Genomic DNA, 15,280 nt, shown 5'->3' on the forward strand with positions numbered 1-15,280 from the left:
CCTTGGCATACTCAAAAGATGCCTCACCATTGGGACACATGAGACCCAAAGCCAGTTAGAAAGAAAGCCACATGACCATAGAGAAGGCAGTTAATGAGCACCCCCTCAGGGAGCTGGAACTGTGTAACCAGTGTTCCCCCAGGCGGCTGCAAAGCCAGCCTCTGGCCTCACAGCCCTTGTGGCTAGCCCTTCCACTGGACTGACCCTGCAGACATGAACTTGGCCAGCTAGACCCTCTCATGCCCCAGTGTAGTGGACGTGGAGGAACTCAGGCCAGGAGCTTTGCAGGATGCTACATCAGAATCCCTTAGAGAATCTGCTTTTAAAATTAGATTCCGAGACCCCACCCACCCAGGACCTGACTCTGAAAACCCAAGGCTGTGCTCTAGAGCATGGTCCTCCTGTCAGTTGTACCAGTGCCCAGGCCGAACATTCCTGCAAGGCTGGGACAAAGTGTTCTGCTTCAAGTCCTGTGCACTTTAAAGTCTGAGAAGATCTGTTTCAGGGGAGGGACTGGATGACTCCTTAGATAACTCAAGGAAGCCTGATAGCTGACTCAACAAATGACAGTAAAGTGAAAACATACCAGACAGCAAATAACAGGTCTTGGTTCTTACCCTGGCTCTACTTCTTTATTTTTTAATGTTTATTTATTTTTGAGAGAGAGAAAGAGAAACAGAGAGACAGAGAGACAGAGACAGAACACAAGCAGGGGAGGGGCAGAAAGAGAGAGAGGGAGACACAGAATCTGAAGCAGGCTCCAGGCTTTGAGCTGTCAGCACAGAGCCCGACGCAGGGCTTGAACACAGGAACCATGAGATCATGAACTGAGCCAAAGTCAGATGTTCAACTCCCTGAGCCATCCAGGTGCCCCATTCTGGCTCTACTTCTAGTGCTCTATACATTCAGACAAATATTTCCCTTTCTGGGCTTCAATGTCCCCATCTGCACAATAAGAGGGTTGGACTGGACTGCCTGCGGGCTCCATTCAATCCCAATACTCTAAGATTCTATTAAATAGCTTTAAATATAGACTTCCCAGTTCAGAGGTGACAGGAAAACAGGAAAGCAGACGATTCAGAAGGCCAAGCACACAACTCATAAAGCCACAAATGGCCAAAACCCAAGGTGTTATCAAAGTCCCATGAACCCCTAAGTCTGTCCACAGGCCACAAGCCAAAACCCCACTGTCTGAGAGTCCCTCCCTCACCTGCAGGATGAGGCTGATAGCCATAGCTTTATAGGAATATGGGGCAGAGGAAATGCCAAAAGCCACAAACAAGGCCACAGTCAAGGTCAGCAGGTTGGTCATGATCTCCAGCCTCAGTGCTATCCATCTCGAGGAAGACAGGAACATCAGCATGTAGTTATTCTGTATATCACTCAGCCTCTTAAACCTGAGAAAGAAAGGACAACCTGAAAACAACATGTGTTTGTCTAACCCAGAGTTTCCTGGGAGTGGACACTGGTTGCTTCCTCCAGCATCCGGCTCCCCACTCCACCCAAGGAACCTGAATTATCTTTGGGGGCCTTCTCCCTGCCCCTTTCTTGGTCATGGAGTTGACCTGACCCCAGATCTAGGAGTAAGCTCTGACTGACTTATTAGCCCAGGCTCTTCCCTAGGCCTTGATCATCAGTTAGGGGAAGTTCCCTACCCAGGCCAATAAGAGTGAATAAATGTCAGGATCTACTCATGAGTGAGGGGAAGTATCTATCCTTCCAAGTATCTATCCTTCCAAGTATCTATCCACCTTGGAGAAGGGGCTGTGTCTGTCTTATTCACTGCCATCTTCCCTGTGGCTCTGAGCACCCAGTAGGTGAATGAATGCATCATTAGAAGATGCCCTCAATCCCAGCACCTGCACAGTCCTTGAGTGCTCTCTAGTCCCACTGAGAGACTTGGTTCCATGGTTCATCCATTATTCCAATTAACCAGATATACACTGTCTCCCACACTCAAATCTTACCAGGCTTCAAACCCATTTCAGATGGCTCAATGCCACCTCTTTCCCCCTTGAACTCTTTTTTTTTTCCTAAGTTTATTTATTTATTTTGAGAGAGAGAGGCAGAGAGAGAGAGGGAGAGAGAGAATCCCAAGCAGGCTCCACACTGTCAGTGCAGAGACTGACGTGGGGCTCAGTCCCACAGACATGAGATCATGACCTGAATTGAGATCAAGAGTCAGAAGCTTAACCAACTGAACCACCCAGACATTCCCCCTTTTTTTAAAGTTCCCCCTGAACACTTATGGCCTTTTATCTGCTTTTCTCCTATGTTATTAGTCATTTTTAACCCTGTATTATTACAAAAATGTGTGTATGTGTCTCCTGTCTTCCACCAGACCGTGAGCCTCTTATAGTTCAAGGCAGATCATGTGTGATTGATCTTTACAAATGGGTAAGTTCATATGATACAATTAAGGCTCAACATCAATCATGGGGTGTTTTTGTTTGTATCAACAAGCATTTAGAATACAAACCTATAGTTATGAATAGTGAAGGAAATTCTGTTATTTAGAAAGCTATTGCTTCGTGTATTTAATTAAAATTAGATACCTGTTTGGAAGTCAAAGAAAAAGAACAATGCAAGAAGTGCTGACCCAGCAACACTTCTTACTATTAATTATATTAATATGTGTATGCAATATCTACAGGTCTTTAAGGTTTACAAATATTTCCTGCATCACTTATATTTCTTATTCCTATATGCATCATCTTATAGATGAGGTCCTGGAAGCTCAGAAATAAATGAATAAAATAATGTGAAGAGAACACTATTTCCAGATCCTCTGTTCGCCACCTTCCTGCTTCCCACAGTCCCCACTGCCCCATCATCCTCAGATGACAGCACAGGACTCACTTGCTGATGAAGTCTTCAGTTTTTCCATAGACATGGATGGAGCTCAGGCCCTGCAGAGCAGTGAGGATATGGGAGAGCAGAGGGGAACGGCTATAGTTCTCCAGTCTCTTGAACACGTTGATGGCCATCTTAAACTTCCTGCATCAAGAATGAGAGTGAGTGACCTGGGCAGTCCTCCTCAGGGACCAACCAGTTCTACATACCAGCCTGGTATCCCAAGTCACAGACCCAGCTCACAAGCACAAAGAACCCACTTACATATAATAAATAAGGCAAACAGTAACTAATATGATTCCCATCAGCAGGATATATGGAGACAGCACACTGACAACCAACAAGATGGCGACCACCATCAAAAACAGGACTAAGAATTCTTCAGCAACAATGGGCAATAACTGGTCCAGCTGATCCAAGTCCCCTGCAAAGCAGTTCAGGAGTCGGCCTGTTGGGGTTGTGTCAAAGAAGCTCATGGGGCAGCAGAAAACCTGTAGTGACAAAAACAACCCAGATCAAGAGATAGTTCTGGAACTTGATGAAGATGTCAGTTACACTCAGCCCTGAAGAGATGCAGGATACAGCCTAAAGGGTGTGCAAGGGAGGCAGTTTAGAGCAATGGCTAAAAGCATAAGCTCCATAGTCAATCTTCCTGGGTTCCAGTGTTAGCAAACTCCTCCACCTACTGCTGTGTGACTTTGGGCAAGTTACTTAACCCCTCTGAGTCTCAATGTCCTCATTTGTAAAATGGGGATGATAACAACACTTTACTGAGTTATGGTGAAGATTGCACAAGTCTGCAAATAGACTAAAAACCTCTGAGATATGCAGCTTAAAAGGGTGAGCTTTATGATTACATGAATTATATATTAATAAACCTGTTATGAAAGGAAGGATAGGATTGAAGGAAGGGAGGAGGGGGGGAGAGGGAGGAAGAAGTAACACACTGAAAGTCTCAGAACAGTTCCTGCATCCTAATTAGAATTCCATTAATACCAGCACTTATTATTTTCTACAAATGGGACCATTTTCATCAGGATTACCGGAGATTAGTAGCAGCAATACTACTGCGATTGCACATGACTTGGTGTCTTGGGTAGAATTTAAGCGTGACTGCCCTTTCTTGAAGATGGTGTCCTAACTTGGTCTCTAAAAGCAGTGGACATGAGGGCCTTTGGAGATCAAAGAACATTTCGTACTGGAAGGGCTCTAGCAAAAGCATCTAGTTCATGTCCTCATTTTATGGATGAGAAAACTGAAGCCCAGAGAAGGGAAGGTTGCTCAGCAATTTGCTCAAGGTCACCCAAGTAGTTAATGGCAAAACCATGACCAGACCTCCCAAGGCTCCCCAACCACCCTGCCCCAGCACAGCCACACTCTTTACAGAAGGCATTTCTTAAAGGTTTGTGGCACTGAGCAACTGACCAACTGACCACTTCATTTCCCCATGTATTTCTCAAGCTGTAACACAAGAACAAAACATAAATAGAAGTTAATCCTATCTATTAAGGCCAAAAGTTAAGGAAGGAATAAAAGGAGGAGGGAGGGAGAAGGAAAGTGCATTTTGACTATTAATAAATAATAATTATTTGCATCATAAAATTTCCCAGAAATGCTCTGCTTCTCTTCAACCCCTAATTTAAGCTGGCTGAATGTGACTCACCCTTCAGGTCACAGCAGAGAGGTCCCTTCCTCCAAGAAGGCTGCTTGGACTCCATCCTTCCCTCCATCACCTACATGCTGAGGTTAGGTTCTTATGATTCCATGGGCTCCCATCCAGTAGGTAATTTTACATACTATGTTACAACAAGCCTATTTTCTCATCAGTCTCCCTCAGTAGACTATAAGGCCATGATGGTCTGAACCATACCTGAATTGTTCATTCACCACTGTAAGCCCAATGCCCACCATAGAACCTGCACATAGTAACATCTGGTGAGGGGGAGAGCAATGATATTTCCAAGAGGCAGTTTGGTATTTTAACCATAATACATTCTCATCAGGACACACAAGGATATCAGACTTCTTGTATGTAAAATAAGGATAATAGTACCACTTGAAAAGGAACTTGGGACAATTATAAGCAACACTATATGTGACAGTATTCAGCCAACAGAGGCCCACGTTGGTGTGCCCGGCCCTCCAGCAAGGGACACTAAGCTTTTAGAATCACACTGCTGACAGCAGGATAGTTTCCAGGCACCCAGCTCATTCTGTGGCTTGCTCCCACCCACCCAGTGGCCCAGCGTGCACTTGCAACTATATTCTGCAAAGGGAAAAACTATGGAGACAGTAAAAAAGATCAGTGGTTGTTAGGATTTGAGGGGAAAGGAGGGATGAGTGGTACAGCACAGAAGATTTTTACAGCATGAAACTGTTCTGTATGATACTTCATGGCAGATATATGTCAGTATATATTTGTCCAAGTCCATAGAATGTACAGAATAAAGAAGACTTTAGATAAACCATGGACTGATGATGATGACCATGATGATGATAATGTATTGATAGTAGCTCATCAATTGTAACAAACATCCCGCTCTAATGCAAGATGTTAATAACAGAAGAAACTGGGAGATTAGTAAGGAGCATATGAGAACTCTGTACTTTCCACTTAATTTTTCTTAAACCAAAAGCTGCTCCAAAAAATGAAGTCTAGTAATTAAAAAAAGAAAGAAAAGCAGGAAAGGCTAGGGCTCAGCCTGCAACAGCAGCCAATACCCAAGCCCATACCTTGCTAAGGAGTTTGCTGTGCAGGGCGGTGGATGCTTTCCTCGTGAGTTTGGTGAAGGCCTTCGAGAAGCAGAGGCCCATGCAGATTAGCAACAGCACACTGAGGCCATACACCAGTTGGTAAATTGGCAGCTGAGGGTTGTCCAGTATGTCACCTGGGTCTGCTGTTGTTCCATTGCTCTCTTGGCTGCTATTGGTCTTCAAGAGAGAACAGAGTGTGGTTTGATAAGACATATAGTTGGTCTTGTGCCCAGTTCCTGGCACAGAGCTCCTAAAATCCCTGTAATTCCCTAAGTGATAGGGGTGCTGGGAGCATCCTTTGTTCTAATATTTGGACGTTGACTCTGATTCCTGACATAAAATCTTCTAAGACCCTTGGAGTCTCTGGAGCAATCTCTAATTGCTTTTTGTAGCTAGTGTGTCTTTTCGTAGTCAGTGAGATGTCTGGTGTGAGGAGGGGGCTAGATAGCGTCAGGATGGAGAACTGGTCACCAGAAAGACCAAGCCATTACTAGAAGTTTAGAACTTTCAACCCCACCCCACCCCACCCTCTGTCTGGCTGGGGAGAGGAGCTGGAGGTTGAATTAATAATTGATCATGCCTATAAGATGAAGCCACCATAAAAATCCCTAAAGTACAGGGTCTAGAGAGCTTCTGGGTTGGTGAATACATTCACATGACATGAGGGTTGTGCACCCCTACTCCACAGGAACAGAAGCTCCTGTACCTGGTGCCTTTCTAGATCTCACCCTATGTACTGCTTCATCTGGCCAATCATCTCTATCCTTTATTATGTCCCTTATAATAAACTGGTAAAGTATTCCCTGAGTTCTGTCAGCCATTCTAGCAGATGATCAAATCCAAAAAGGAGGTCATGAGAACCCCCAGTTGACACCTGGTCTGCCAGAACTATAGGAGGTCTAGACTCGTGATTGGCATCTGAAGTAGGGACAAACTTGTGGGACTGAGTGCTTAACCTGGGGAGTCTGCACTAACTCCAGGTGGTGTCAGACTGACTTGAATTGTAGGACACACAGATGTTGTCCAGAGCATTAGAGAGTTGGTTGCTTTCAGAAAAAAACTGCACAATAGACATCAGAAGCATTGTGTGGGAATAGAGCAAAATAGTGAGTTTTCTTTCTTTGGGGAGGCAGATCATCTGAATCAGGCACCCGCAAGGCTGCCAGGGTAGAAAAGGCTTGATAAATTCACTCTATGGTGATTAGGAATTTGTGCTATATTGGGGCGCCTGGGTGGCTCAGTCGGTTGAGCAGCAGACTCTTGATTTCAGCTCAGGTCATGATCTCCTGGCTCATGAGTTCTAGCCCCACATTGGCTCACTGCTGTCAGCCTGTCAACGCAGAGCCTACTTCTGATCCTCTGCCCCCCACCTCTCTCTCTGCCCCTCTACTGCTCCCACTCAAATATAAATAAATCTCCTTCTCAAAAATAAACATTTCAAAAAGAATATTTTTAAAAAGTTAACCAAGTACTCCTTTGGGTAAACATGGCTTGGAATTAGAGAACCAAGTTCAAGTACCAGCAGGGGACTTCACATCCCAGGGAAGGTTCTTTTTCACACTATCCTCTATAAAATGGAGACAGAACCCACCTCCGAATGTGGTTGGGAAGATGAATGAATTAAGCAGGCACATAATGGCTGAGAACTGCAGGTCTCTCAACACAAAATAATTCCAACCAAACCCCTGTGCTAAGAGACTTGACCAAACTTCAGCATGGCTTCTAGCAGCTTAAAGCATGTCCCTAGGAGGACCCCAGCCCCCGCCCCCCATCAAAATGCCTGCCTGCGGAATCTCAACCACCACCAGGAAAAGTTACCATTTGTTCTAGCCCACACCTGACAGCATGCCCCTGACCTCCCTTTCTCGGAGCCCTCACTAAAAAGTGCTTACAGCTGTGAATACATAGCTCTTACAACTCAGAGCATCTCTCCCAAGGACCTGGAAACCATGTCTTTAAAATGTAATCACCATGAAGGATAGGGCCTCTGTCTCCCAGTCCCTGTGGAAGATTAGTCCTAACTTTGATAACTGCCAGCTAATGGACACAGCTGACCTCATCACATTCACACTCACCAACCCTGGATAAATTTCACTCCTCTGCCTCTATTCAGTCCCCACATTCATTCTCCCTTTAAAACACCCAAATCACCTGTGCACAAATCATATGACTTTCAGCTCTTTCCCCTGCCATCAGTAGTGACTGAGTAAAATGTGTTTTCCCTGCTTTCACTAACATCAGCTGTGTTTAACTGTGATGTGTCCTCCCAGCCCCCAACAAGGAGTCCAGAGGCACATTTTAAATAAAGCAGAATGAGAAGACAAAAGGGCTACCAAAGGAAAGATCACTACATGGAATGTAAAGCATTCTTGAGGACCTGTCTGGGGACATAAACCTCTTGGTTTTGTCCTGACGAGACTGCACTGGTGACCACTCATTCTATGAACACTGGGGGTCAGAGCTGGGAGGGAAGCCCCATGTCTGGCTCTCAGAGGTCCTCTCTAGAGCTTTTTCATTTGTCAACTTGGAAATGGCAGGCTTCAGGCTTGCCATGGGGTTCCCTAACCCATGCTCTGACCCTCATGGGGCCCAAGGAGTGGTGCCCCACTCCATATCAGCCCACAGAAACACACCCCACTCCCACCATGACACTTACCCCTGAGCCCTGCTGCAACCAATAGCTCAGCCACCAGAAGTTGAAGACTGTGAAGAAGACAATCCCCATCATGAGAAAGACAACAATGGCAGAGGCCATGTAACCTGGAAAGACAGGAAAGGGGTAACACACAGGTGCCATAAAAAGGTGAAGGATAATGGTTGACAAAGTTGCTCAGCCATTCCAATCCCTTGGATCTCCTTGACCCCCATCCACCTTGGACACCTTGGAGGACTTCCAAGGTTAGGAAGCCCAGTAGTCAAGTCCTGACTCTACTACTTACAGGCTATGTTAGCCTGAGCAAAGTACCAAAAGTCATTCCACTGTTTTACCTATGAAATTGTGATGGTAGTCATACTAGCCACATGGGATCACTCTGAAGAGGATATGTGATAATGTGTGCCAAACACCTAACCCAGTGCCTGGCACAAAAGCAATATTCTAGAGTAGTCTCCCTTATGCAGGTCCTGAGGATTCAGTCTTAAAAATGACATCAGCTATCTTTTATGTGGTATGTACTACTATGGACTATGTGCCAGGCATAGTACTAAACACAGACATTATCTCTGAATTTGGAATTCATGCACCCATTTACTGAGTATCCAAGAAGGGAAGAAACTTGCCCAAGGTCATAGAGCTGGCAAGTGGTAGAGCTTGGATTCAAAAAAGCCAAGGATGCGGGGCACCCAGGTGACTCTGTCGGTTAAGCGTCTAACTTCAGCTGAGGTCATGATCTCAGGGTTTGTGAGTTCAAGTCCTGCATCAAGCTCTGTGCAGATCGTCAGAGCCTGGAGGATGCTTCAGATTCTGTGTCTCCCCCTCTCCCTCTCTGTTCCTCCCCCACTCATGCTCTGTCTCTTAAAAATACATAAATGTTAAAAAAAAAAAATTTTTAAGCCAAGGATGGGAAAACCCAGGGTGCATCCCTTCCTTCTGTAGATGTCCCTGCCCCCAGCACTCTCCCCACCTGTTCAGTCTGTGCCCCGTTCCCATATTTGTGGGTGTTGTTAAGGTTTTAATTTTTAAGTAATCTCTACACCCAACATGGGGCTCGACCTTACAACCCTGAGATCAAGAGTCTCATGCTCCACCGAATGAGCCAGCCACGGAACCCCTTGCCCATATTTCTTCTTTTGAATTCAACCCTTCCTTAAGCTCCACTCAAGGGTCACCCCTTCTTTGATGACATCTGAGACTGTGCCTAGCCACAGAGATCTTTCTTACTACCTGGGTAATGCAGATGTCATAATTCTCCAGCTAGATTCCATGACTGGCCCTTGGAGGCCTTTATGCCCCCTCTCCTCTGGAGCTTGGCACAGTGCCTGGCCCATAATAAGTACTTTGTAAATACAGATCAATTGGTTGCTGGATTCATTCATGCATTTACAGGCATCTGCTGCTCCCCTCTCTGGATAGGCACTATGTTATGCCCTGCAGGGCTACCCATGGTAGAAGGAATAGGGATGGTGATCTATGCACAGCCTACCTCTTCCTCCTTTAGACAAGTAGAAAGAAGATACACCTTACATGGGGTTAGGTTCCAAATTCAATCAAAAGTAAAAAGTTGGCATGGAGTCCCAGTTACTCTCACAAATATCTTAAATTACTTAAAAAGGACAGTATTATATACTTGGTTTTGTGTTTATAAAATTGTACAGTTATATTTATATGAATTTGGTAATGTATACCCTTTAATAAAGCAGTAGCTTTGAAACTTCTAGCTGCCTGCCACCCACCATCAGAAATGTATTTTGAATGCACACCAGGATAAAGGCTTCACCAATGTCACTGTATGAAATGGAAGCAGAAAATTTCTATTCTCTTCTATCGGATTTCTTTCAGTGCTGCTTAAAATCCACTCAACTGGGGGCGCCTGGGTGGCTCGGTCGGTTAAGCGTCCGACTTCGGCTCAGGTCATGATCTCACGGTCCGTGAGTTCGAGCCCCGCGTCGGGCTCTGTGCTGACAGCTCAGAGCCTGGAGCCTGCTTCCGATTCTGTGTCTCCCTCTCTCTCTGACCCTACCCCCTTCATGCTCTGTCTCTCTCTGTCTCAAAAATAAATAAACGTTAAAAAAAAATTTAAAAAAAAAAAAAAAAAAAAAAAATCCACTCAACTGATTTCAGAACCCAATGTGGGTCAGGACATAAAGTTTGAAAAACACTCAAAGAGTACTGTATGAACTACATTTTCTTATTTTCTCTGTTCTTGGTGCTATGGCAGCTGGGGCCTTGATCTTGAGGAGACTGCTCTTCCCAGGGCTAATTCCTAGAAACAGCAAATGACCCCCTGTGAGCACACTTGGGATGTACAAATCAACCAACCCACAGCCACACTCCCAACCTCATCCTGCATCAAACTCACACACCAAACCAACATTCCTGCCCTAAATCACCCCAGGCCCAGGTTCCAAATAACTAGGGACCAGTCCTATAGCCCAGAGCCCCCCCACCCCCAATTATTCATTATAATCCTAAACTTACTCAGCATACCCACCCTGTCACACCCACTCCTTCCCACAAAAACCCCAATAAGGCCTTGGGGCCTTCCCTCTGCCTCCTGACCAATGTGGCCCTGCATGGCATGCCCTGTCTCCTGTTCCTAGGGTCCTGTGAACATAAACTTCTCCCTTTGTGTCAATAATTTCCATGCATGCCTGCATGTCTTACCATACCTGATTAAAATAAATCTCAGGTACATTTTAACACAATACGAAACCTAACTTCCAGCACTGACTATGGTGGTAGTTGAGTGTGGCTGAGATTGGAATTTTGCAGGTCAAACCAGTGAATGGCATGACTCCTCTGTGCCTCTCTACTTTGCATGACTGCACACATTCCGGTCTGACCCAGTTTCAGTGGCAGGTCCAGTCAGAGAGAGCGTCCCAGGCCTGGCATGGCAGCTGACATACTGTACCTCCAGTTGCCTGGATATAGTGGTGGTAGACACTCCATCTCAGGGACCCTTCTTTCATCTTCTCCTTCCTTGTGAGCTGATTTTCCAGCACTGGGTCAGAGTAAGAAAACAAGGAAATGATGTGTCTTTCAATCACTTGCATGGCCTTCCAACGTCAAGACTTTTTATGAAGCCTTCCACCCCTGACTTCCACCCTTTTCCAGAGACCTCATCTTCCAACTGCAGTGCCCCATCCAAGTCTGATTCTAACCAGCATGTTTTCCTTGGAAAACTCTGCCAAAGGTAACTTTGACCTGAATTCCACAGCCTGCAAAGGGGTTTCAACCCCAGCCATTCAATAATCCTTGGGGTCCGGGGGTTCCCAAGATCTTGATGGGTTGGGAGAGGCAGCAGGAGAGAATGAAGAAAGCAATGATATGGAACCAGAAAACTGGGTTCCAGAATGGTCATTACAATACTTTGCAAGCTTAGGCAAATCATTTAACTTCTCTGTTTCCTCGTCTGACAACTGGCAAGCCTATAGATAGTTGCTAAGATGCTTTGCAGGAATATTCTTCTAAGAAGTCCTCAAAAAAAAAAAAAAAGCTGTCTAGACTCTTGTCCTAGAGCAGGGAAGAGAGACGAGTTCCTGAAGTCTCAGTAGATGCTACTGATGACAGTAGCAACAAAAGGAAGCAGCACTGTGGGGGTATCTGTCATTTCTGCCTAAGGCTCTCCTTTCTTCTAATAATGCCCTAATTTCCCCTGGGGAAAGGGCTCTCTTCCTGGAATTTGAATTTTGAGGGAAATCACACTATTATGGAAAATATTTAGAGTAGATTTTCTTCAAAAAGATCCTGCACCTGTTCCTGCCACTTATGGCTCAAAATTGCTGAAGAGTGATTCTTCAACTTTTCATTTTGTGATCTTCCAATTATTCTTCTGCCCAAATCGAGCTGCTTCATTGCTAAAGATGATTTTGGTGACAAGAGCCTCTAATAGGCCAAGCACTATCCTGGGGCTTCCCTACACATGACCTCATCTTATTTCCACTACAACACTACAAAGTAAGCACTAGTTACCTTCAATTTTGCAAATGAGGGTTCAGAGAGGTTATGTTGCTTTGCCAAGGTCACCCAGCTTTGTAAGCAGCAGAGTTGGAATTCAAATTGAGAACTGTCTTACTTTAAAAATGAAGGTCTTGGGGCGCCTGGGTGGCTCAGTCGGTTAAGCGTCCGACTTCGGCTCAGGTCATGATCTCACGGTCTGTGAGTTCGAGCCCCGCGTCAGGCTCTGTGCTGACAGCTCAGAGCCTGGAGCCTGTTTCAGATTCTGTGTCTCCCTCTCTCTCTGCCCCTCCCCTGTTCACTCTCTGTCTCTCTGTCTCAAAAATAAATAAACGTTAAAATTAAAAAAAAAAAAAAAAAATGAAGGTCTTTCTGCCCTGCTGCCCTGTTTCAGAAAAGAGCTAGACTGTGAGCTTCTGGATATCCAAGACTGGGCCAAATTCATATCTGTTTTTTTTTTTTAAGTTTATTTACTCTGAGAGCATGCACAGGCAATGAATGGGCAGAAAGAGAGGAGAGAGAGAGAATTCCAAGCAGGCTCCGCACTGTCATCATGGAGCCTGACATGGAGCTTGAACTCACCAACGTGAGATCATTGACCTGAGCCGAAATCAAGAGCTGGACACTTCACTGACTGAGCCACCTAGGTGTCCCTCATTTCTGATTTCTAATACCTTTGTTTTCAACATTTGCTTTCAACAAATATGTAATGATTGAAAGTCTAAATGCCTTACAGTTAAATTTATGCCACTCCAGGCCAAAGCTACCCACACTCTGTGTCTGCCTCTGCACACTCTCAACTCTGCCCCCCACAACACTTACTTCCTAGATCTTCAGGCCTCCTGACCAGCACAGTCCGAACCCCACCACCCTCAACTACTTGGATCATGTGGTCTAGGATCCTGGCCAGTGAAAGACATGGCCCTGTCTGGGGTCCAGGAGGAAATGCTAGGTCATCTAGAGGACCCAGGTAGACGCACAGGTGTTCTTGCCCTGTTGCCCAGCACCATTACCAGCATTTTCATAGACAGACTCTTCCTGGAAGGTGGTCTGGGCTTGCCCTTGCACCTGAGAGTCTTCTGCTGTCTTTGCTGTGTCCTGCAGTGGGTCCTGGGAAGAAAGAACATGTCATGAATGCAGGGGTCAGGGGGTGCTCCTCTACATGGGCAGTGTGGGGCGGGTTGGAAATCACCTGTGTGGCTTCTCCCTGCATGTTCTGGATGAGTTGGGCGTATTGTCCCTTTTTCTGTATTAATTCACTATGAATTCCTTTTTCACAGATTTTCCCATCTTCTAGCAAAATGATCTGGTCACAAAACGCTAAATACTAAAGAGTCAGAAGAAATAGAGCCTTCAGTAAGCATACAAAAAGATATCCCACTTCACCACTCATAAGGAAAATATAAATTTAAATCATAATAAAATATTATTTTATTCCCTCAGGTTGGCAAAAATCTTAAAGCATTGCATAAGTGCAAGCATTGGTGATGACTGCAGGTATAGGGAATCTCGTACAAGGTAGGGGGTTGCAAATTAGTCCAAATACTGTGGAAGACAACATGATAATATCTAGTGAAATTAAATATTTAAGCATTATGACCCAACAATTGGATGCCTAAAACTCTAATCCCAATAAATTCTCAAACATACATAAAGACACATATGAAATGACGTACGCCAAAGCATTTTTTTTGTGAAAATGAAAAATGAGAAACAACCTAGATGTCGATCCCAGAGAAATAAATTCTGCTGTACCCAGATATTGGACTGCTACACCAGTGAGAATTTTAAAAAGCTGCATGTATCAACATGGGACATCTCAAAAATACAATATTGGGTGAAACATGCAAATTACCAAATGACGCAGGAAGTAAAATATCAATTACATAAAGCTTTAAAATATTCAAAAGGGCACTTTACCATGTCTAGAGGTGCTTACATGTGTTGTAAGAGTGTGGAGGCCTGCACAGGAATGACAAACAGGAAAGAGAGGAGAACAAGAGGCAGGAGACAGAATGCAATCAGAGAGGGGATCTATGTTCAATTGTGTCTTCTGGGTGGTAGAAACATGGGTTTTCATTAGACTATTTAATAAACTGTTCTTATGTCTTAAATATTTTGTACCAAAAAAAATAGGCCAAAACAGAAGTAGAGGGAGAAATAATAATAATGACTTGAGGCCAGAACCAAGTATGGGAGTATCTAGGGCAAAGGCATTATGAGAGGCAGCACCTAGCATGGTCACTGTACTTCATCCAAGAACATGAGACTTGGGGAATTCTTCTCTGAAAGATTTCTTTGTAACTTCAAAAGCAGAAGTCAATCCATCAAATCTGAAGGAGAACTTAAAATTTGGTTTCAATTTTTACCAGCCACAGAAACCATTTACCAGCCTACCCTCTCCATGGGGAAAGCAGAAGACATCCAAGTTTTTTACAATGCTCCTCAAGTTTTGAGGTCTAGTCTGAGAGGAAGAGGTAGCTGCTGTGAGGTTGTTACTGAATCAATGGCAGAATCAATGGCAGAAACGTGAGCATCGGGCACCTGGGTGGCTCAGTGGGTTAAGCGTCTGACTTCAACTCAGGTCATGATCTCATGATTGGTGAGTTCAAGCCCCCCCCGCCGTGTCAGGCTCTCTGGTGTCAGCACAGAGCTCACTTTGGATCCTTTGTCTCCCCCTCTCTCTGCCCCTCCCCTGCTTGCTTCCTGGCTCTCTCGAAAGAAAGAAAGAAAGAAAAGAAAAGAAAGAAAGAAAATGTGCAGATCTACATTAGTCATCAATCATGGCCAGAGCCCTGAAAGGGTGATCACCTGCAGCTGGTGGGTCACCAGAATGACAGTCTTCCCCCTAAGCATCTTTTTAATGCACTCCTCAAAGATGTGCTTCCCCACGTGGGTGTCCACAGCAGATAGAGGGTCGTCCAGCAGATAAAGCTCGTGGTCAGAGTAGACAGCGCGGGCCAGGCTGATCCTCTGCTTCTGCCCCCCAGAGAGGTTGAGGCCATGCTCCCCAATCTGCAAATAGACAGCCAAAGGCACTGTGTCCAGAGAACAAGC

The 15,280-nt window shown here is 45.0% G+C and overlaps 1 protein-coding gene across 3 annotated transcripts in view; it reads right to left on the reverse strand.

Moving 5' to 3' along the window:
* The window catches only part of LOC109270976 (ATP-binding cassette sub-family C member 12), a 180,974-nt gene that overhangs the window by 126,167 nt on the left and 39,527 nt on the right, over positions 1-15,280 (reverse strand). The window contains exons 15-23 of one of the 3 annotated variants that reach the window (XM_053906071.1): positions 15,035-15,238; positions 13,416-13,550; positions 13,237-13,333; positions 11,178-11,267; positions 8,264-8,367; positions 5,587-5,784; positions 3,118-3,344; positions 2,860-2,997; positions 1,211-1,337 (exon numbers count right to left, since the gene is read on the reverse strand). In XM_053906071.1, coding sequence (XP_053762046.1) covers positions 1,211-1,337; positions 2,860-2,997; positions 3,118-3,344; positions 5,587-5,784; positions 8,264-8,367; positions 11,178-11,267; positions 13,237-13,333; positions 13,416-13,550; positions 15,035-15,238 — 1,320 coding nt within the window. Of the gene's footprint in view, positions 1-1,210; positions 1,398-2,859; positions 2,998-3,117; positions 3,345-5,586; positions 5,785-8,263; positions 8,368-11,177; positions 11,268-13,236; positions 13,334-13,415; positions 13,551-15,034; positions 15,239-15,280 lie in introns of all 3 variants that reach the window. The other 2 variants (XM_053906070.1, XM_053906072.1) reach the window with 2 other exon arrangements.

Source organism: Panthera pardus, unplaced genomic scaffold (genome assembly GCF_024362965.1).
Source record: "Panthera pardus isolate Hobbes unplaced genomic scaffold, ASM2436296v1 HiC_scaffold_18, whole genome shotgun sequence".
Lineage (NCBI taxonomy): Eukaryota > Metazoa > Chordata > Mammalia > Carnivora > Felidae > Panthera > Panthera pardus.